This window comes from Desmodus rotundus, chromosome 12 (assembly GCF_022682495.2).
Source record: "Desmodus rotundus isolate HL8 chromosome 12, HLdesRot8A.1, whole genome shotgun sequence".
In the NCBI taxonomy this organism is placed as follows: domain Eukaryota; kingdom Metazoa; phylum Chordata; class Mammalia; order Chiroptera; family Phyllostomidae; genus Desmodus; species Desmodus rotundus.
In genome coordinates this window covers 90,606,518-90,629,984 of record NC_071398.1, presented here as the reverse complement: position 1 = coordinate 90,629,984, position 23,467 = coordinate 90,606,518, and the positions used below count along the sequence as shown (strand labels likewise).

At 44.1% G+C, this 23,467-nt stretch overlaps 2 protein-coding genes across 4 annotated transcripts in view; one reads left to right on the top strand and one right to left on the bottom strand.

The window, feature by feature from the left end:
* Positions 1-2,700, top strand: part of RGSL1 (regulator of G protein signaling like 1) — a 90,565-nt gene extending 87,865 nt beyond the window's left edge. For all 3 annotated transcript variants that reach the window (XR_008425847.1, XM_053916100.1, XM_053916098.1), the window contains one exon: positions 960-2,700. Coding sequence is in view for 2 of the 3 variants with exons in the window: in XM_053916098.1 (XP_053772073.1) it covers positions 960-993 (34 nt within the window). In the remaining variant the exon portion in view is untranslated. The remainder of the gene's footprint in view (positions 1-959) is intronic.
* A 1,848-nt stretch (positions 2,701-4,548) lies between these two features.
* RNASEL (ribonuclease L) lies at positions 4,549-20,725 on the bottom strand. The gene is made up of 7 exons (XM_024551577.3): positions 20,623-20,725; positions 17,276-18,934; positions 11,770-11,855; positions 10,398-10,603; positions 9,439-9,571; positions 6,989-7,122; positions 4,549-6,311 (listed from the first exon to the last, which is right to left on the bottom strand). The coding sequence occupies exons 2-7, from the start codon at positions 18,756-18,758 to the stop codon at positions 6,152-6,154; spliced, it is 2,202 nt and encodes a 733-aa protein (XP_024407345.2). The 5' UTR covers positions 18,759-18,934; positions 20,623-20,725; the 3' UTR covers positions 4,549-6,151.
* Positions 20,726-23,467: the final 2,742 nt, after the last annotated feature.

The following is a 23,467-nucleotide window of genomic DNA, read 5'->3' as shown; positions in this document are numbered from 1 at the left end:
AAGGCTACGGGAGGGGCGAAGGAAGCTGGCCTAGCCTGGGCCCTCTGTTCATTTTCAGTTGGTACCCTAAGCAACTACCAGCATCTTGGTGGCTTTAAACAACACAGAAGGACCGACTGGCGGTGTTGAAGGTCAGAAGTCTGACCCGGGCGCGTGGGGCTAATGTTGTTGGCAGGACGGCACTCCTTTCAGGAGGCTCTAGGGGTGGGCCCCTTTCCTTGCTCAACAGGTTGGTGGCGGAATTAAGTCTTGAATTACATACAGCACTGAGGTCAGTTTCCTCACGGGCTGTCAGCCTTTCTTTCCCTGATTGGAAAATGCCTCAACTCCTTAGTGGCATATACAGGCCCATTGACAATCTGACGCCAGTCTAGGCTTCCAGGCTCCTCTCTCGCCTCTCCCACTCATGCATCCCATCCTCCGGCATCACGAGCGTCTAAAATGCCCTGCCCTTTGCTCTCCACCTGGTGACAAAAGGTATCACAGTGGTGACACCTCCTGGTTGTCTCCTCTCTCCTCTCACCGTCCACTCTTTGTCTCTGCAACATGCTTTTTCCCTCTTTGGAGACACCTGTTTGTGTACGTGCATCCCCTACCAGAACATGTGCTTCTGTGGGACAGAGAGCACATCCTAGTTTTCTTTGCGCCTCCAACACGGGCCACAGTGCCCTGCAGGTAAGGGCTGCCCCATCAGTATGCAGTGACAGCGTGAGTAAACGAACTGTGCGAGGCTTAGGGGGTGTAGTGAAGGAAACAGAATTTGCCGCGTATGTCTGTCCGTTACGCTGACTTCACAGTCAATGAAAGAGTTTCGTTTGCCAGGAGATCAAATCAGTAATCAATTACAGTTGTAGCTGGCACAATACAGAAGAAATATCTAATTGTCCTTATGAATTTTCTTTTTTGTTCATCTTTCTTGATGCTCAGAGAGCTTTCTGGTCTTTTTTTTTTTTTTTTAGGAAGCTCATACAACCCATTCAGACTAAAGAGTGACAGAAGGAGGCAGAGGAAAACAAAACGAGAGACTGAGCGAGAGGTGCCTTCCCCCTCGAGGAGCCTTTTCTGTTACGTGTGACAGGGAGCGACGTGAAATCTCCCCTGTTCCTACAGAAGTATAAAAGGACGTGTCCCTCGTGTTGAGTACTTCCAACTGGTCCAAGTGTCACCACAGAGAAGGGCGGCATGCAGCACCTTGGGGCACCCGTCCCTGCCCCCACACCTCAGCCAGGGCTGCAGATCATTAACCAGAATAAAGTGTCCACATTCACAATCTGTGGGCCTCCCATCCTCTTCTTAAAGATAAGGGCACAAGAAACACTATGTCGCTCCCCAGAGGAATCCAAAAGTCATTTCCAACTTAAGAGATTATCGGAAATATTCCTTCCTATTCTGGATCGAGACCAAGGGCCAGACCTGGCCTGGTGGCTCAGTTGGTTGGAGCATCATCCCCTACACCAAAAGGTTGGGGGTTCGATTCCCAGTCGGGACATATACCTAGGTTGTGTGCTTGATCTCCAGTCAGGGTGTATGTGGGAGGCAACTGATGAATGCTTCTTTCTCACACTGATGTTTTTGTTTCTCTCTCCCCTGCCCCCTGCCCGCTCTAAAATCAATAAACACATCGTCAGGTGAGGATTAAAAAAAAAAAGACCAACCTGCCCTGATCAACAAAGTCCAGGCTGGGAGGCCTTTCCTTCAGCCGAGAGTTCCTTGAGGCAGGTTGGTGCGAAAGCCCATCTTCACTCCTTAGTAACGATGTGATCTGATCATCAGAGAATTAGTTAACCTCCCTGAGTCCAAACCCCCTTGTGTCTCAAATGCAGAAGAAACTAACTACCTCAGGGCTGTTTGGAGACCCAAGAGATGCCACAGGCCGAATGCACGGAGTTGGGGGCAGGGGCACTGGTTGCTGTCCTTTCCACCCTTTCCCTGAACGTCCCAGAACATAAAGGAAGTGCTAGACCGGTTGTGGTAGAGTTGAATAGTTAATTCTGGGGGAAATTCTGATCGAGTTTCCTCCAACAAGACACGTGATTCATGGGGGGGAGGTGGGGAGTGGCCAGGACGTCCACAGACCTATTTAATTCCTCACATCTCTGTAGCCATTGGAGGAGTTATATGTTTACAATTAATAGGAGGTGGAAAAGTTTCTTCCGGTGCCATCACATGCACTTCCTGAGCAGACGCTTTAAAGTATTTGCGACCCCTTGTTGAGCACTGACTGTGACAAAAAGGGAGAGGAGTTGGGAGACTTGTTTTACACGTGAGCTAGGGGAGGTATAGACAGGTCAGGTTGCTCCTTGATTCCTGCTTGCGTGTTCTGAGAGAAATCAAACGGAATTCTTATCTGGGCTCCTCCATAGATAAGGCATTCATTCCTCTGGCTTCTTTCAAGATTTTTCTTTATCCTTTTTTTTTATTGTTTAAAAATATTTTGATTTTTGGATCAGAGGACACAGGTGGCAGCCAAACCACCGAGTAAAATCCTGAGAAAGGGTTGAATCCAGAGTTTCAAAACTGCCATGTGCGTTCCTGGGTCAGATTCCTCTGCAGTCACCAACTGGTGAGACAAGAAAACCTGGAGTGCTGAAAAGACCAGAGTTAGACTGTGTTACACCCATAAACGTCAGCTCAAGACCAGTGAGCACAGGAGATTAAGGAGACAGCACCACTGAATCCCATTGGCATTCTACCATAGAAGTTCATACCATAAACCCAGGGAGTCAGAATAGAGCAATTTAACAAGCAGAGGCTAACAAGAAGAGTCTCACAAACAATGGGAAGACAAAGAAACAATTCCCAAATGAAAGGAAAGGAGGAAGCCTCAGAAACAATGCTAACTGAAAAAGAGGCAAGTCAACTATCAGATACTGAGTTCAAAGCAATGGTCATCAGGAAGCTCACTGAGCTCTCTGAGCTCAAAGAGAACTACCAGAAACTACAGGGAAACTACAATGAACTCACTGCAAACTATATCAACATGAAAAAGGAAATAGAAACTATCGACAAGGGCCAAGAGGAAATGAAGAATACAATTTCTGAATTGAAGAACACAGTAGAAGGAATGAAAAGCAGACTTGATGAAGCAGAGGATCGGATCAGCGAGCTGGAGGACAAAGTAGAAAAAAACACCCAGAAAGAGCAAGAAAAGGAAAAGAGGCTCAGAAAGAATGAAGAGGTAATAAGGGAAATGCAGGACAACATTAAACGTAACAATATCCATATAATAGGAATACCAGAAGGAGAAGAAGAAGAGCAAGGGATAGAAAACCTGTTTGAAAAAGTAATGATGGAAAATTTCCCTAATCTGAGGAAAAATATTTTGATTTTTGATTTTAGAGAGGGGAAGGGAGGGAGAAATAGGAGAGAAACATCAATGTGAGGGAGAAACGTTGATTGGCTGCCTTCTGTACACAACCCAGCTGGAGACTGAACCTGCAGCCCTGGCGTGGGCCCTGACCGGGAATTGAACCGGTGTCCTTCCGGTTTGTGGGACATCACCCAACGAAGCCACACCGGCAGGGGCTTTTTCTTTATCTCTGATACTCCGCAGTGTGACTATGATGTGGCAGTTACTCTTCTTGGTGTTCTCTAAGCGCCCTGATCTGTGGGTTGGTGCCAAGCATTAATTTAAGGAAATTTTCAGTCATTATTGCTTCAAATATTTCTTTTCTTCCTTTCTTTCTGGTTTTCCCAATAATTAATAACCTTCCAAAACAGAACTCGGGAGGCCAGATGGTTTCCCTTTTGAATTCCACCCAATGTAGCAGTTCTCTACAATCTCTGTCAGAGGATAAAAGCAGAGGAAATGCTTCTTAACTCATCCAGTGGGGCCAGTGTTACTGTAACACCGAACCCAGACAAAGGCATTGTAAGGAAAGAAAACCACATTCCTTAAATGCGTGGCAGAATTAACCGTGAACCATGTGGGCCTGATGATTTCCGTTTTGGAAAGTTATTCCTCATTAATTAAATTTCTTGAGCAGATATAGGCCTATATAGATTGTCTGTGTTCTCTTTGTGAATGCTTGAAAATTGCATCTTTCAAGGAACTGCTCCTGGTTATCAAATTTGTGGCATCGAGTCGTCCATAGTATTCCTTTACTATCCTTTGAATGTCCATGGCTTATGGATCTTTTCAAAGAACCAGCTTTCGGTTTCATTGATTTTCTCTATTGACTTTCTGTTTTTAGTTTCATTGACTTCTGCTCTGAGTCTTCTTATTTATAATTTTCTGCTTACCCTGGATTTAATTTGTTCTTCTTTTTCTATTTTTCTATTTACTATTGATAATATATATTTAAATATCCCAATGAGTTACTATTTACTATTACTTATTACTTATTTACTATTAATAATATCGTATACAGCTCCCAATGATTTTTAAGATAATTATGTCATGAACATGCATCTTTAAAAACCAAAAGTTTAACCGCAATTGTTCCAAGTTGGAATTACTAGGTGGCGTTTATTTTCTTTTCTAAAATTAACTTTCCTGCAATGAACCAAAATTAAATATACAAACACATACAAATCTCATATATTTCAAGTACCAACTACAATTTTTTATTTATAAAGGGAAGAACTTACATGCTTAAAGTAGCTCCTTGGAGTGTTATTCAGATTGCTAAGAGGAAACAAGCTAAAATAAGCCAAAAGGAAATGTTTAAACAATCTTGGACATCTTAACTTGATAGAGCATGATCCAGTCATTTAAAATAATTACAATAAATCAATATGATGTTATGTTTTTAATATAGTAAGTTTAAAAAGCAGCATCAGAATGAAATAATACACTAGGCTGTCCATTGTTCAAAACTCTCCTATTCATGTGAACAAAGTCTGAGATAGAATATGGAAATTGTAACATTTATCATTGTAATGAGAGTATGGCTGTTTGACTTCTGATACTTCCACAGTATTATTTATCAAATAATATAAATTAGATTTTTAACAAGACACTTCTATTATATCTTCTTATATCCTTAATATATGTCTTCTTAATATATTTCTTAATATGCCAGAGAAGCAAGCTCTGATGTGGCTTTGGGTGCCAAGGAGTCAGAAAAGCCCCCAGACTGGTGTGTGGAAAGTGAGGGTGTTCAGAGGACTTCTGAGGGGCAACCCTGGAATTGGCTCACTACTGATCCAAAAACAAAACAGCAAGTCCAAGTCCCACGTGAGATGGCCCGCACACTCCATGGGCCTGGGCCCCGAGCCAGTTCAAAAGTATCCCAGGCCCTTAAGGCAGTTTCTCAACCTCAATACTACTGGTATTTCAGGCTGGGTAATTCTTTGATGTGGGGGAGCTCGCCTGTGCATTGTAGAATGTTTGGCAGTATCACTGACCTCTATGTACTAGGTGCCAATGACCCCCCTACCCTCCAGCTTTGACAACCAAAAACATCCAGAGACACTACCAAATGGCCCCTGAGAGGAAAAATTGCCCCCGGTTGAGTGCTACTGCCTTAAGTCCATAGAAAACCAGTGTAGGTCATTCTAGAAGGAACGAAATTCATAAAAAATTAGTGCCTCGACTTGTGCTCAATAAAGAATGAATGAATGAATGAGTGAGTAAATGAATGAATGAGTGAAGAAGCCACCGGGAGCCTTTCTGACAGATTCCTTTTAGGTTTCATCCAAACTATCCCTGGACTAGTAATTAAGTTCTAAGGTGCGTTCCTGAGAGGTAAGAACACCACCTCCACTCATACGGCGCTCTGTACAAGTCGTATGGTCTGGGGCGAGTAGTTCAAACCGAGTCTCAAGTTCATCAGTTCTTAAATGGGGATATTGACCCATGTTGCAAGATCATTGGGATAATTACATGAGATAATTGGTGTAAAACACAGTATCAGAGGTTTAAGCACTGACTCCTTCAGTGCAATAGACAAGAGGAATCTTGGCAGGATGCTCTTCCAGCTCCTGTCTCTAACTTTCCCCAAAAAAGCACCAGGGTAATTTGGGCATATACTTTTTTTAAAATTATAAAATGGAGGAAATGCTGGGCACATTGCCAGGAACTGACACCAGCCATCCAAGTCATCCCTCACAAGCAACCAGGTAGGTTAAGAAGCCCAGAGATCTGGGACTTGCCCAGGACCACATGGCTAATAAGGACCCCGCTGAACTCAGAAGGCTTGGTCAGCACTCAGAGCTGGCTAGCCTGCTGGCCACCATCGCCCCCGTTGTGAGTTTTGGGGAAATGCTTTTTGTACTCTGTGTTCTGTAGTTTTGTGTAGATGTAGATGATCAGATCGGGGAAGTTCTTCTGAAAATACTGGGAAGGGTCTTGAATTTTCGACTTCATTCTGAAATGAAATGTAAATATTTTGACATCCATGCCCCACATCCTTTCCCCCTTTATAGCATATGGCCTGGAGATCACTGTGCCCCTTGATTTCTGTGGCAGAATGAATGAGGACTTGGGGATCTGACAGAGCAAGAGTCATCTCCTGACTCTTCAACTAATTGTGCAAACTTTGGCAACATGATAATTGTGAACCGCGGTTGTATCAGCTATCCATAAAATGGACTTACTACAATTCTACAATCCCTCATCTACATTTCCAAAAATCAAAAAGAGCCCTAGACACTGCAACTTTTTTTTAAATGAGTTTGCAGCTAACATTTTTGGCAGCAAAAGCTGATTTAACTAACATGGGACTACTTTGCAGACTTTTATAATGTTACATTCATTCTACCCAGCTGTCCCGTCCCTGTGTCTCTTCACACAAGGGAGTCACTACCCTTCTGTTCAAGGGGACTCAGTACAAGTCGAAAAGGAAGACGAGAGCCTGCTGGTTATGTCCATCGTTCATTTTAAGACCCTGATGAGGACCCTTTTCCAGGCAGAGGGGAGGAGTTCCTTTTCTTTCATCAAAATTAATTTTGTTCTTCCCATCAAATAGCAGATACGAATTTAGAACTGGATTTTTAAATCTTCCTCGTTACATATATGACTTACAAGAATGAAAACAATGCTTACATTCTATTCTTTTGTTCATCAATGTGTTCCCCCAAATTCCGGATGAACTTCAGCAGATCCCCCACAGTGTCTTGATAAAAATTGCCGTTTTTTTTATAAAACTCATTCATTTTTTCCATAACATATTTGTCAATCTAAACAAGAAAACAAGAAAAAAATGTGGTAGCAATGCAAAATAAATCCTAGTGGAAAACAAAAAGGCAAAATGCAAATTTGACCATGTGTTAACATTACTAATCCAACAAGCAGTGCTAACTGCAGTGGTGTTGGATGTGGTGCTGTCGGTAACTTGAAATTTGTCTCTCTGGTTTCCAAGTGAATTGTTTTCATAAGAAATTAAATATATTAAAACATGGTTTAGAAAATCTTTGGCCACCCTACTAGGAAATGTGCTTATCACACTACCCCGTCTTTTTATCCATGAAGCCCCCCTTCCAAGTTCATACTTGATTCCACTTCCTCCAGGCTGCCCCCGGGACTGGCAGCTGCTGCCGAAGTGACTGTGGTTGGTTTCTGCTTTCTTTTCTTTAAAATTATATTTCCAAAGGGGTTACAGGTTTCTCCTTGCCTCTAGGTGTCCCCGGGGCAACTGCTGTCACATGAATGCCTTCCTCTTTGTGCCAGCAGCTTTGTAGGTGGCTTCATGTTTAGAAAGAGTTTGGAGTAAGGGAACGAGATGCCGCAACCACGAAGCCATAGGTCCCTTAGGAAGAGTGTCCAGTGACTGGACCAAGACTAGAGGAGACCCGCTGAGACTGCCCACGTGTTCTGTGTGCAGAGCACAAGTGGGAAATGCTGAGCAATGTGTATGTGGGCAGCGGGGCAGCCCAGTGAAGGGAGGCAGGAAATACTCCGGAGAACTTGGCTCTGGACCTGAGCTGCCTCAAACTGATTATACCACCATGAAAATGGGCAAGTCACTAAAGCCAACAGAAAAAAGTCTAAATGGGAATTTAAAAATATAAGTCTTGAAGTTCATCAAAATTGAATATAAGTCAATGCAGTTTAGGGGGAATAACTCATGAATTGAGGAATAAAAGAACAGAAAAGTCTTCCCAAGCCTGCTCATCTCCGGGTTTCCAGTCCCCGGTGTTTGGGGTTGCATCTCTGAGCCTCAATGTCCTCAGCAATCATGACTTGGTCGGCCCAATGGCGTCAGAGTTTGGTGCAGTGAGTGCCTCTAGCATGAACTCAGCAGCCAGACTGCCCAGCTTCAGTCCTGCTGTGCCCCTTACTGGCTCTGTGCCTTTGGAAAAATTGTCTTTGCCCACCTACAAAACAGAGATAGTGGCCTCCGAGGTTGTTTTAGGGATTAATTGTGGTGACGCCCATAACGTCCTCAGAACTCTAGCTGCCCTGTAGCTTGCACTGCTATCCCCTGCTCCGGCTTCGAATTTCTCTGTCTCTACAAGTTTAAGTTCCAGCTGAAGTTTTATAGACATTCACGTGAAAAAGAGTCACGGCACACCTACTCCGTGTCAGGAAGAGAATAACGGAGAGGATAACGGGTGGTCTCTGCCTCATGGAATTTATGGGAGAGCAGGAAGATGAACATTAAGCCAGCAATTATGAGTGCGATGTGGAGCCTGGAGTCAAATGAGGGAAGGAAAGCAAAATGAGACCCAACAACAAAGTATGTGAATAACACAGTCCGAGGTCGCCTAAGATAGGGAAGCGGTTGGTCTCGATGACTTCAGGATTATGGATTCGCCCATAGTGTTGTGCCCCTGTCTCTGGGCACCCAGCAGGTATCACACACCACTGTTTCTGTGTGACTCCTGGCCCCACATGGACCAGGTCATACTCTAGGTATACCCCTGACCTCCCGTGGGCCTAGCACATACCTGGTACTTGACAGATGTGTGCTAATTAATACTAATGTAGCTTCTTGCCTAGACCAAGATGGTGACTAATTCTGATGTTCCACTATATTTAGTTCAAGTTAGGTGGACCTTTTCTGGAAAAGGAGAGGGATTTGGAAGATCATCTCTTCTTCGTACTCTGTTCTGTCCAGCAGAATGGAGGTGTGTTGTGTTGGTCCTCAGAGCTGGGCAGCAGAGGCCCTGGACTGAAAGGCCTCTGTGGAGCACCTCCTCTGGGCTAAGCCCCATTTAATCAGCTGCTCTTGTTACCATGGTAATAGGATCATTAGCCAGGCCCCTTTTCACAGAACAAGCCTTGAGGGAAAGAAGCAAAAAGGGGCTGGGACTAGATTACCCTGAAGAGTCTAGATGGGAGTCTATCTAGAACACTTGACCTCTAAAAGGAAGGGCAGAGACCCAAAAGGGAAGAGGGGACCCAGATGGGGAGGAAGGGAAGGGAAATTCCCTCTTTCATCTGTTGGTTGGGCCAGGCCAATGGAATAAAAAAAAGTTTAGAAAAGCTATCATAAAACATGACATAGCTTCTTATTTCTGAAATCACTCTCAGACCTTGGGAACTGTCCATACCTTAGAGGTCCACTGGTAAAAACTTTTGGAACGATCTGGTGGTCCAGGTTGCAAGAGTTGGAGGATCCTGCTCTTCCGATTCCGAGTTTTGATGTCAGATTCATTCCCCACATCCTTAAGGGTCCTATAGCGGCTGAGGATGACAGAATTATCATGGTCATTCCAACCCTTTCCACTCTTTCCAGAAAGAGAACACTGATAGATTTTGGTTTTTCATAAAAGTAGTAAAACTATGTCTTTAAAATTTCTGCCCTGAATGACGTGGCTCAGCGGACTGAGCGCCGGCCTGCAAACCAAAGGGTTGCTGGTTCGATTCCCAGTCAGGGCACAAGCCTGGGTTGTGGGCCAGGTCCCCAGGGGGGTATGTGTGAGAGGCAACCACACATTGATGTTTCTCTCCTTATCTTTCTCCCTCCTTTCCTCTTTCTCTAAAAATAAATAAATAAATAAAATCTTTAAAAAGAAACTGTTTCATAGAACAAAAACTTATTTTTTAAAAAATAAATTAAATTTCTGTGTGATGAGAAGAGATGAGCACCTCTCTCTCCCTCTCTCCCTCTCTCTCTCTCTCTCTCTCTCTTTCAAAAGACAGAAGCAGAACCCAGAGAGGTTAAGTCACCAATCCAAGGACACACAGCCAGGAAATGCCCAGCTAAGAGGAAAGCTGAGTCTGCAGATTCTCACCCTGACTCCTGCCTACGCCACCTCACTGTGATGAGTAATTTACACGTTAACTTGACCGATCACAGGGTGCCCAGATTAAACATTATTCTGGCTGTGTCTGTGAGGGTGTTTCCAGGTGAGATTGGCATTTGAATCAGTGGGCCCAGTGAAGCGGATTGCCCTCTCCAGTGTTGTATATGTATTTCCTGTTGGTTCTGTTCCTCTAGGGAAGCCTCACCAATACACTCACTATCACCATTCCGGGGCTCTGTGACACACGCTTAACTTTTACTTACTTCTTCCAACTCCAAAAGAAAGGATGACCCAACAGGTCTCTCAGATGGTCCTTCACATTCTCCCCAGGGCAGAACAGGTGCTGAATGAGGTTCTGAATTTCTTCATTTGGAGAATGTTGAATCACCTCTTCATTACTTTGAGTCTTCAGGGTCTCAAAAGGGACATCTCCCTTCTTTACCACATACAGGACCAGCCGCCCAAGGGCCTGCACAAAAGCCGCCAATCAAGCCAAAGGTGCTTAGGAATGATGACCGCTCCACTGGGTAACCTTGGAGTGTGTGGTGCAGGGTAGGGGCAAGTGGAAAATGTGGGAATCTCGAAGAGCCCACAGGCTGGTTAGAGAGAGAAGACACAGGTTTGTGCATAGAGAACTCGTCAAGGTGTGTGTAGTCCTCACAGCTCCAGCTTATAAGGAGCAAAAGGTAATCCTGGGCCAGCGTTGTCAGGGCAGCCTGCCTCAAGGAAGAGGGGTTTGAGCTGGACCTCAAAGTATGGGTGGAAGTTAGATAACCAGGGGAAGGAGAGAAGGTCCTAAATAAGAGGAATGCCAGGAGCTGGGAACCGGGACTTTGGGTTGGGGCTGCATCAGGCAGCAGGTAAAGGAGCCAGTCCAGGACAAATAGGACACAGTGATGGCCCCAAGGGTTAGGCCATGGCAGGGAGGAAAGGCTGAGAAGAAAGCCAGCATAGGAATGCCTGAATCAGACAAGAAATCTGGAGTCACCAAACCACCAAGGCCAGACCCAGTGATGGCTATTCTGGTCCAGTGGGTTGAAAGTTCAACACTGTGGAGAATTCTCCAGAGGCAATCTGCCCTGACCGGGTTAGAATCAATGGGGAGCTTTAGTCTGCAGAGGCTGGGCCCTGTCTCTTCTCAGGGGAAAGTTATTTCAGAGTCTCCAGTGTTTTGGCCAAGCTTAGACTCTTTCGAGCTGGGGATCCCTCCAGGGTGTTTCAGAGGGCCTTAGTGTCGGCCCTCTTTGGAGTTTGAATGGGATGGGAAAAGAAGTCCTGTTTACTTTGCCCTTAGGCAGAAAATGCCTCCTGCAGGAATTCTGGAGATGTGTTGGGGGTACCTCCTAGAGGTCATTTGAGAAAGGGTATGGAATATTCAATTTATTTACTTGTGTAACTAGTGGAGAAAGAAAAGAGACCCAAAGAGACAAAGAAAGAAGCCACAGCGACAAGCAGTCCACACCAACCCACAGAAATGCCCTTGTCTGCAAGGGAGTGACGGTAGTAAGCACCAGGGGAATGACTTCAAAGTTCTTTCCTTCCTGGTTCAAATAGGAACGCCCTCTCATTGGCCACAGGAAATGAGATAATGAAGGAATAAAGAAGCAGAAAGATAGAAAACACTACAGAAATTACCTCTAGATCGTTCTTGATTTTCTCTGGCTCTCCAGCCCACTTGCTGCTTTTATCAAAATCTGCCAGGCGAACAGCATTCTTGGAATCTAAGGGATAGTTTGTCGAGGTGCATTGAAAATCCTCGTTCTTCATGTCATAATTCATTTAAATAAATATGTAACACAATATGCAATCCATCTCATCTCTAAAGAAGGCAATAATAAGGCTTATATCTGCATTGCTATTTACTCCTCGAAACACTTAGGTACACTGTGCCATTTGACCTATCCAGTATCCACCAATAGCAGGTCTTACATATGTATTTTTCCAAGCCAGAGGGTAGGGGCAAAGGGCACAGATTCATAAAGGAGCTATCAGCAGAATTAAGGTGACACCCTATGGCCAAAGAACAACAAGTCAACGAGGCTCCAAACCCAAGACTGCCTTAGCATAATTCTTCACCAAATGGAGCCCGCTCGCCACAGCCCACCATGACATTGTCATTAGTCATCGTGCGTCCACCCTCTGCTTGTAACGAGTCTCTGCTTCCTTGCTCTCTTCAGAACCTGTCTTCCTTGGAGGAAGCCACTGAGTCCTCAGAAAGAGGGAGGTGTGGATGAGGGTGGTGAGGAACAAGATGATAGGAGGGCAAGGCAGTGATTTGTCCCCCAAGAGGTGGCTCCTGCTTCTTGCTTAATGGAGTCTGAGAAGGATGACATGATAAGATAATATGACTACAGAGGCAGGGATTAGAGTGATGTGTCCATAAGCCAAGGAAAGCAAGCAACCACTAGGAGCTGGGAGAGGAGAGGAGCAAATTCTCCTTACAGGTGCCAGAGGGAATTCGGCTCTGCTGACACCTGACCTGAGGCCAGTAGAACTGCTTTCAAACTTTTCATCCCCAGAACTGTGGGAGAATCAGTTTCTATTGTTTTAAGCCACCCAGTTTGTGATTATTCATTTCAGCAGCCATAGGAACCTAACATACTCAGCTAGCTATGTCTCTTTGGGCATAAATTTTTCCTTTTTTTTTTTTTTTTTGGAGTAATTGATATGTTTTATTTCAGAATCAGGTAGGTCATTGTTTTCTGCCTCTTACACATTAATTACTCTTTATTAAGTACATTGATCATGAATTTTCTGAGTCCCTAGAGAATATACAAATCCATGAAGATCATGCATGTTTTCATTGGAGTACAAATGAGCAATAGTTGTTTAATTAGTTTTGAGTGGGCCTGATCTTATCATTTCTGAAATTCAGTTCATTGCTTTCTTTTTTTAAAATTTTTATTGTTATTCAATTACAGTTGTATGCCTTTTCTCCCCATCCCTCTACTCCACCCCAGCTGAACCCACTTCCCTCCCCCACCTCCACCCTACCCCTTGATTTTGTCCATGTGTCCTTTATAGTAGTTCCTGTAAATTTTTCCATTTCATGCATCTCTTTCATGCTATTGGCACTCAAATATCTTAAGTGATTTTTGACTGTAAACCCTACAGTCAAAAGTCATTTAAGGGATGCAGTTGAGAATCCCTGGCACCCTGTGAGCTGCTTCTGTTAATTCCACACAACAGAGGGGAGGGACGGAGGCAGTTGTCAGAGCTTCTGCTTTGCATTTGATACAGTGAAACTTAGGACATGCCACTTAGTGATCTTTAGCAGAAATCTTATGGGTTTAATCGCTCTCTGTTTCTCTTGAGATCACCCACCACCCAGTGCCTCCAGTAGTACCCCTGTCTGCAGATAGACATGCCTGTCATAGAGGCTTGGTCCCAGGGGAAGAGGGAGTGCACAGGGTTTGATCTTCCCAGTTTCCACTGATGCATCAACCTGTCTTTTAGCTGGTCCTTTGTCCTCTCTTGCTCCTGGCTTCCATACTCTCGAGTGGTGCTGTGTTGCACTGCTCCCACTCTGAGGAGTAGTATTTAGCGAAAGCTTCCTGCATTTGACCTGGGCTCCTGTGATCTTCAACCCCACCCTGTCCATGCTTGACCTCTCTATGATTCTTCAACAATTTTGTTCTGAAAAAAATTCTTGTTTTATTTTGATCTCAGCTATGAATTCATTTAAACATCTTTTTTAAATCAATTTTAGGATTACATACAGGGAATAGTCTGTGGTATAGGTTAGGTTCACCTTGAGTCAGAAATACAAGCAATTCTTTATTGTTCAAGTTTAAGAATGGAAGAAGAGGTGGTCTACAAATTCCAAAGAATAAGCAGCCACAAGTTATTTTTCTTTAGGGCGTGATATAGGGCTCTTTCACATCGAGATCGGTGGCGAGAGCGAGGAAGGCCCTCACCCTTGGCCGACTCTGACTCACTTGTTAGGACTGCACATGTTTCTGGCCCTTGTCAGTCTCCCAGGCAACGCTGCTTAAAACTAGGAAGGAGTTTAAAACTAAAAGCCAAGCCTAACTTTTATTCCTATGTATACCTAATTCTCTCTTAGAACCTTAAATACTATTCTTGCTTCTCCATATCCGAGCCCACTTTTTGCCCTGTTCCCTTACACTGAGTTTAAATCTCAATGCATATCTGTTGGTTAGGTGTCTGCTTAACCCTTTAGATAAGTATCTCATCTTTGATCGTACCTACAATATGCAGGTGCCTTGCCTACTTAACACACTGCACTTCGACCTCATAACAACCATATGAAGGAGATATTATCAGGCTCAAAAAATGAGGAAACCAAGGCTCACAAAATTAAGTGACTTGTCTGAGGTTAAGCTACAAAGTAGCAGGATTAGGCTACAAACCTCCCTAAAAGTGGCTAAAGCCAAGGCACTTTCTAGGGCACCACATGGCCTCCTGGGACTTTATATTCAGCTCTGCTTGTTTCCTTCAATGTTGCTTTCATTTACCGTATTTTGCCATGTATAATGCACATATTTTTGCCCAAATTCTTAAGGGAAAAATAGGGATGTGCATTATGCTTGGGTAGTACTAATTCTGTATCAATATAAATGTTTTTAATTCTTTTATTTATGCTTATGTGTTAGAATTGTAACTCCAGAAAGCAATAATGATGTCTGTATGCAAAATAATACCCTGGAATATGATCATTGGTTTTGTTGAACTTACAGTGAGCTTGTAATGAAAGATGTTTCGGCCCATGACTCAGGGAAAGACAGATGATGCTGATTGTCATTACTTGATAAGACAGGTGAGGCCTAGCTTATTACTGTATGGTAAGCAGCGTGACATTCCTCCTCAGACACTGTAGGTGGGAGAAATTACGGGAAAACCCCCTGGAAAATGTCAAAATGGTTTCATACACTGCAAACGGTAAGCTACAAGTTATTAAATATGCTAAAAAGCATGGTGACAGAGGTGCCGAGAGACACTTTGGACCTCCTCCCACAGAGAATGTGATCAGATCGTGGAGGCAACAGGAGGAAAAGCTTCTTCAGATGCCAAGACAGAAGAAGGCAATGTGAGGGAAACCTCCAAAGTGGCCGGAGGTGGAGCGGGAGGTGAAGACCTGGATTCCAGAGCAGCGTCAAACTGGGATCTCTGTTTCAACCAAGTTGGATATAAGAAGAAGGTAAAAGGATTGCACAAGGAGAAACATCGATGAGCCCTGGCTGGTGTGGCTCACCGGATTGAGCACTGGCCTATGAACCAAAGCATCACCAGTTCGATTCCCAGTCACGGCACATGCCTGGGTTGTGGGCTAGGTCCCCATTTAGGGAAGAGCAAGAGGCAACCACACATTGATGTTTCTGTCCCTCTCTTTCTCCTGCTCTCTAAAAATAAATAAAATCTTAAAAAAAATTGATGATTTCTCAAGAACACCTAAATGGTGCTTTAACTTTATGAAGAGAGAAGGTTTGAGCATGAGGACATGAACGAAAGTTGCCCCAAAACTTCCAGCAGCCTATGAGAATCAAGTTTTGGAATTTCATTCTCATGTTATCAATCTTTGAAAGGCTTACAACTTTGAGTTGTCCCAAATCGCCAACATGGATGAGGTCCCACTCACGTTTTATGTGCCATCCAACAGAACTGTGGGTGCCAAAGGAGCAAAATGTGGCCGTTAAAACCATCAATCATTAGAAAACACGTTTCGCTGTGTTCTGTCCTATTGTGCAGATGGGACAAAGCTACCACCTATGATCATCTTTAAAAGAAAAACATTTCCAACAGAAGAGATTCCAAGTGGAGTTATTGTGCATGTGCATGAAAAAGGATGGACAAATGAAGAAGGCACGAAAATCTGGTTTAACAAAGCCTGGTCATGAAGGCCTGGAGGGTTACTTAAAGAACAACAGCTTTGCTCGTTTTTGATCACTTCAAAGCCCATGTTACACAAAGTGCAAAAGCAATTGGAGCAGACTCGAAACCCAACTTGCTGTGATACTATTGGGCTAACCAGCCAACTGCAAACTCTTGATATATCAGAAAACAAGCCCTTAAAGGCCATAGTGGATACAGTCAGTTGGTAATGATTTAACACCTACAGGCAGCATCAAGAAAGCATCCATCGCCCAGGTTTGTGACTGGGTCCTAAGATCCTGGAATGGTGTCAAGGAGGAAGTGGTTGTGAAGTTGTTTTAAAAAGTGCTGCATCAGCAAGCTATGGATGGAACTGAGGAGGATGAAATTTACTGGGATGGGGAAAGTGACTCTTCAGAAGAGGATAGTAATGTAGAAAATGAAGAAGACATACTTCTGATATTGACAGTGACGAAGACGTCTCTACCTTCTATGATGCATAAATATCATAAATTTGTTATGATATTTATATCATATTTATATCATATATCGGTACGTAAATTTTCTTGTACCTTGTATCTGTTCTTGTGTTTTGTAATTATTTCTCACATAAAATTTCTTGTACCATAATATGTTCAAAAATAAAAGCTAAAATTCATTTATATACAAAATAACTAAATGAATTTATATACTAAATGAATTTGTATCTAAAATTCATTTAGATACAAAAAATCAAGCATCTAAATATAAATAAATAAAAATTGAATTAAAACAGAAGATTTTTTTCTCTTCAAGTTTGGGCCAAAATTGTGGGTGTGCCTTATACACAGCAAAATATGGTAGTTCGTTTTGGGTTTAAACCAGTAGATGCTAGCTATTCTGCCCTTGGAGTCTGTTTCACTGTGTCAAATCTTGTCTTGGCGTCCCCAGTTTTGACTTCAGTCTTGCCATTAAGTTTCACAGTAACTGCCACCTGGTCTGAAGGAATACACCTTCAGGGTTCTCTAACTTAAAGACCCCTCTAGGAATCCAAATTTCTGGAGCTGGCTCCATCGAAGACATAGCTTTGTGTTTGTATTTGCCAAAGGAATATGAGGTGAGCTGGTATTCCGTCAGCACCTGCGACCTCCATGAGGAGGAAAGGTTATAACTGGAAGCAGGAGAGACTGCACTCTAATTAAGACTTTGTTGCATTAACCCTCACACTGGATACTTTACATTTACTCTAGTCCTTCCCTATATGCCACGGAAATACTTTCCTTTTGTCAATAAAGATCCCATCATTTCTAAGAGACGATGGGGGACTCACCTATTAAGATGTTTTGCGGCTGCAGATCCTGGTGAGTGTACCCACAAAACACGTGTAGCTCAGCAACAGCCTTAAATATACATGAGAGGATGTCTCGCGAAAACTCATCTTCCTCACTTTCGACAGCTTCCTCTCTGTGCTTGGCCAAGTGCATCTCCAGTGTCTGCTCGCAGAGCAACACGCACACGTACAGAAGGCCCCCGTGGTGCTCACTCCCGTAGAACGTCACCAAGTGACTGGTCGCGCGGATGCTCCGCAGACAGGAGACTTCATTTTGGCCACGAGTGCTGTCTTCGTGGAATCGTTTCACAGCTACCTCTTGCTTTTCGTACAACCCCAAGTAGATGCCCCCTTCCGAAGTGTCAGCAATTTTATATTCTTCGTCGATGAAGATCTTGAGTTTGCCAATCATAGGGCGGTATATCTTGTGGAGATGTTTCAGGGCCCGCCCCCAGTGTGCGCTCTGAGGCTCCCAGTCCTCAGCAGAGGGGCAATCATCTTCTCTGGCTCCGTGGTCGAGGAGAAGCTTTTCAAGGGAACTGTTGTAAAGGCGCCTCGCTACCTGAATAAGGTCCCTGCAATCCGTGCTGGCTCCTTTGTTACACAGCAGCTCGGCAATTTCCATTAGCTGGAGTTCCACCGCCCACAGCAGTGCCGTTTTGCCCTCCCTGTCTGTGTCATTGATCTCTATGTGTTCTTGTTCCAGAAGCATCTTCACCACATTCAAGTGATCGTGTTCCACTGCCAGAATCAGGGGCGTCTTTCCTTCTTCCCCCCTCCCGTTGACATTAGCCCCATGGGCCAAGAGAATGTGAGTAATGTTCATCACTACGTCACTCTTCTTAAGGTTCGAGAGAGCGTGGATCAGAGCATTTCTGCCCATATTGTCACAAGCGTTCACATCAGCCCCCATCTCATCAAGGAGGATCTTCAACACCTCTACATGTCCCCTTTTAGCAGCATCCATGAGAGCTGTAGCCCCGCCCTTTTTAAGCTTCTTTTGATCCTCCATTGTCTCTCGCCCCAAATTTACCTCTGCTCCGTTTTCATACAGGAATCGCAAGGCTTCGACCTTTCCATACCAAGCGGCTTCCATGAACGCTGTGAAGCCGTGGTGATCACACTCGTTGACCTGGGAACCTTTCGAAAGGAGGAGTTTCAGCAGCCCCACATGTCCCACAATCCCAGCAACGATGAAGGGAGTGGCCCCGTTCCTCTTCCTCAGACAGGGGTCCGCACCATACTGAAGCAGGAGACGCACAATGTCCTCCCTTTCGACCTTTACTGCATTGTGCAAAGGGGACCAGCCCCCTTCCTCTCCGTGGAAATTGACATCAGCCCCTTCTTCCAGCAATTGCTGGACCCGCTTTATGTCTCCTTTTCTAACAGCTTTTATCAGCAAATGATTGTTGTCTCCTGAAGGCCTCCCATTGCTGGAGGGTGTGGGTCTCTCCTGGGGGTCGGGAAGGCTGTTGGTCTCCATGACGGTAAGTACCACTGGTTACAACTTTTTGCCTTTCTTTAAAAAAAGGAAAAGTTATCTTCTTGAGGCTCGATCAAAGAAACACAGAGCTCTAAAAACTCCTAAATAGGGATTATCTGGCTCCAGATCAGCAGTATGAGGAAGGACAATACTTTTGGAGTCTTCTGACATTACACCTGGAGACAAAAGAGGTCCTTTGTAATTTTACAATAGTCAGAAACGTTTGACCTGGAGAAATGAATTTTACTAGCAATGTTCTCAAAATACATCTACTCATTTATTATAGAACTTTGTATTACATAATATCATGGATATATATATTAATTAAAATTATGAAAATTATTACTCTGTAACCCCACTGCCCAGAAACATCATTCATATTTAAGAATATTTCTATAGATTTTTAAAAAACATTTGGGATTATGCTGTGTAAGTAACTGTGTATCCTTCGTTTTCGTTGAATGCCATATTATGCATAATTTCCTATGTTATTTTATTATAAAGTCTTTTCAAACATTTTAATGGCTGTGTAATATGCCATCATTCTGTTGTTTTATTTCCCCATTACTGAGCGGTTTTTTAAAATAATTTTTAAACAATTTCTTTAAATGAGAATTTTTAAACAATCTTAAATAATGCTGCTGCAGCAAATTTATCTCATTTTAGTTTGCTTTCTTATGCTAGATCTTAAAATAGATTTCTTATGACAGATTTCAAAGAATTAAATGACTAGTCAAAGAATATGCCTGTTTTTAGGATTCTCAACCTATATTAATAAATTTCTTTTCATGTTATTTAAACATACTCTGACTAGATGTGGAGAACCTCATTAAAAAAAAGAAAGAAAAAGAACGCTCATTTAATTAAAAAATAATGTAGCTTTGTCCACTTACGTTTCTCGAGCCACAGGAAGGCCGGCCGCTCTCAGACCGCTCCCTGGCTTGTGCGTGTCTGCTTTGCACAGGTGTGCTCCTATCCACACTAGTTTAGAGTAAAGAGTGGAGACTCAACCTCAGGAGGATCTAAGTTTGAGCCCCTGGCCGTATAACTGTAGACTATCACATCCCAATTGTGTAACTTTAGCTTTACTGCATCTCCGTTTTCTGTTCCCTCAAGTGGGGACAACAATAAGCACAGTCAACTTTATAAAGTGCATTAAAACAGGGGGTGTGGCAGGTATTAGGCTTTCAGTAAATGGTAGGGCTAGTTTTGTCCCTTTATTAAAAGCCGTTAGCAAGTCCTGTTCTCCCCACGCATGTGCGTAGACACACTGCACACCAGGGAACCCGGGAGCATCAGTTTAGTGCAACTGTCCTCAAGCAGACCCGAGCAATTTAGATACAGTGTAAGCATCACTGCACCTGCTACAAAATTCACAGAACAACCTCTTCTCTGCTGCCTCGCCTCTCTGTCCCAGAGTCCCCACCCTCTGCGGTCTAACTCAATGGTGCCCCATAAGCACAATCACCCAGCAATGAACGCTTTGAACCAAATGTTTCTGTTACAACCGAGATCAGCAAGTCTAAGTAAAGGAGCAGAGAAGGAAGGAAAAATATCAGAGCACAGAATAAAGACTTCCCAGGAAAAGCACCATAAGGCATTATCCTGCTTTCAGTTTCATTTTCCCCGTAGGACCAGAGGTGCTGGTAAACAGAGCCAACTTGAATAAATAATGGGTGGGTTGTGGCAGAAACTTGGTGTCTTCCGGAAGTCTCAGGACCCAAGGGTCCTGGGCAGCTCTGCCTTTCCTTCCTTTCCCGGAGTCCCACAGCCTCTTTCCCCTCCAGTCCCCAAAGCCCAAGGAATCCTTCAAAGAAAAGAACTTATCAGCTGTTTCCAGCTCTCCTCCTTTTGCCTCAATTACCTTTTAAACTCAGATGCCTCCTCTGTTGCTTTTTGTCACACCTGATCTTCAGACACTGTTGCCAGACTGTAAAAGCTTCCTTCCAGTAACAGTCGCCCGAGCCAAGGGGGGCGGAGCCAAGAAAGGAGTGACCAACGAGCAAAGTAAATACACACGCCCACGCCAGCAGGCTCAGCCAGTGCAGAAGATGCTTTTGGGGGGGGGGGGGGGGGCGCGGGTTAGAGGGTATAAAAGCAGATGGAACTTTTACACTCCTAGGAAAAATGTGGTGGCCCTTCTGGGACTGGTTGTGACCAACTTGATGTCCGAGGTCACGCTGCTCACCTCTCAGCCTTTCAGGTCACAGCAGCCAGCTCTATCCTTACCACATTTTTGCAAATCCCCTATTTCCTTGAAGGAAACGAATGGAAAATAAACATTTATTGAGCACTGACTTGGTGACCTGGCGCTATGCTCATTGCTTCACAAATGACATGGTCCCAGTTACTCTGTCACAGTCCTGCAGAGGATGAAATTGAGGCTCCGTGAAGCGAAGTAAGCCCGAAGTCAAAGCTCCCTCACCCGTCTGGGCACACTCAACTCACTGTCCTCAAAGGACATTTTGCTGGCATTCTGGAGACCTGGTTCTCCAGCCAGAGCAGCGGCTATTTATAATTTATCATTTATAGAGCTGTGGCTATTCAACTGAGTGCCCTCAGGCGGGTTGTTTAACAATGCTGGGCCTCAGTGCTCTCGTGTAATATGATTTTTAAGTTTCTTTTCTGCTCTCGAAGTTCTGCTCTTGATCACGTTCCTAGCACTGAGCTACAGTGGGAAGTACTTCAGTCCTCAAAGAATATCCGGTCTTGCTGGGGCGACGAACCGCAGAGAGGGTCATGGGTGGTGAGTGGAATGTGGCTCCATGACTGATGTTCACCAGGGTCATGCCATCCAGATGCTGGGTCTTTACTGCCCCCTCTACCCCAGTGACACCCAAGCCTCCTTCTTAGCCCTAGCCTCTCTACAAATCTTGAATATGCCCCAAACAGAGACCTCAGTCATCTCTCCCTCAGTCTGCTCCTAATCTTTCTCCAGCTCCATAAGTAGCAACACCACTGGCTGCTAGCCTTCAACCTCATACCAGTACCAAGTCCTCTACTTTCAACTGCAAAGCAGGGACTAACCTCGGCCCTTGTCATTGTTCATTGCAAGAAACTCACCTCCTAGCCTCTAACCTAGTGTCCGGTTACCTGCTTCACTGACTCGCCGTAGTTTTCAGGACAAAGTTCAAAATACTTAACCCATCATTCCTTCGATTAATTTTTATTGAGCACTGATTATGTCACCTGTGACTATTCTAGATTCTAAATGCAAGTTCCTCAAGCAAGTTCTTCATGGAACTTGCATCTGAGTGGGCAGAAATAGATCATAAACAGTTGAAAAATGTGACATATAACATGATTTCAAGTCCCTGCCTGTCCCTGTTCCTCATGGGCATCATCACTACTACCATCCGGTTCTCCATCACGTCACACCGCTTCCCACCCCCAGGTCTCCACACAAGCTGCTTGTGCTGCCTGGACTAATAATAATAGTAACAAGGAGGATGGTGGTGATGATGTTAGCAAACATTTATGTGGCTCTTTAGGATGCTCCAGGAACTATCCTGAGCTTTTTCTATATATATTAAATTACATAATCAAATCCTTATGAGGTAGGTACTATTTCTTTAAATTTTTAAAAATGTTTATTGATTTTAGAGAGAGAGAGAGAAACATCGATTGGTTGCCTCTCATATTCACCCCAACGAGGATCGAACCCACAATCTAGGGATGTGCCCTGACCGGGAATCAAACCTCCAACCTTTTGGGTGTACAGGACAAAGCTCCAACCAACTGGGCCACATCTGCCAGGGCAGTACTATTTTCGATCCCATGGTGCAATGAGGAACTGAGGTACAAAGTGATTAGGTTACTTGTCTTGTTCTCGGGAGGTGGGCTACGTCACTGCACAACACAGACAAAGACGCCTGCCCTCATTCTGTTGGAGAAGGGAAACAGTGAACAAAACGAGTAAAGTACAATTTGATTCCTGGTGAAAATCCTACAGAGAATAATGCGGTGAGATAAGAAGGGTTGAAGGTAGGACAGGAATTGTAAGTCAAGAGGTACATTTTCTTAGTAAGGGACACTCTAACGCCATGCTCTAGGCCTGCCTGCGTCCCATGCCCTACTCTTAGGGTCATTTTCCAGTTATTTTAAATTTCAGTGTTTTTCTCCATAAAGCAATTTGAATAGCTGGACCAATTTGAAAGGTTCTGTGGCAGTGCATTACATGGCAATCGGCACTTAACACGCCCTGAACACTTTTCCTCTTCACGTAAGAGCTTCCATTTTCCCCCCCGCTTTTCAAGTTTTATTGAGAAATAATTGATGTACATCAATGTATACGGGTAAGGCGTACAGCACAATGGCTTGATTCACGTATGTCATGAAATGATGGCCACAACAGGGTTGGTTAGCTAACACCTGTCACCTCCTACAGCGACGACAGCAGGAGAAGAAAACATGTTCTCCTCGTGCGGAGGACTCTCAGGATCTGCTCTCTTACCAGAGTTCCCACGTGTCATACAGCGGCACGCACTGAAGTCTTCGTGTGATACATCACATGCCTAGTAATTGTTTATCTCATAACTAGGAGTTTGTACCTCTGACCACCCTCCTCCAATCGCCCCGCCCCCATACCTTGCCGCTGGTGACCACAACAAATATGATCTCTTTGTCTATGCGTTTGGGGGGGTGGAGGTTTGTTTTTTTTAAGTTAGATTCCACGTATAAGTGAGAGCATCCAGTGTTTATCTTTCTCT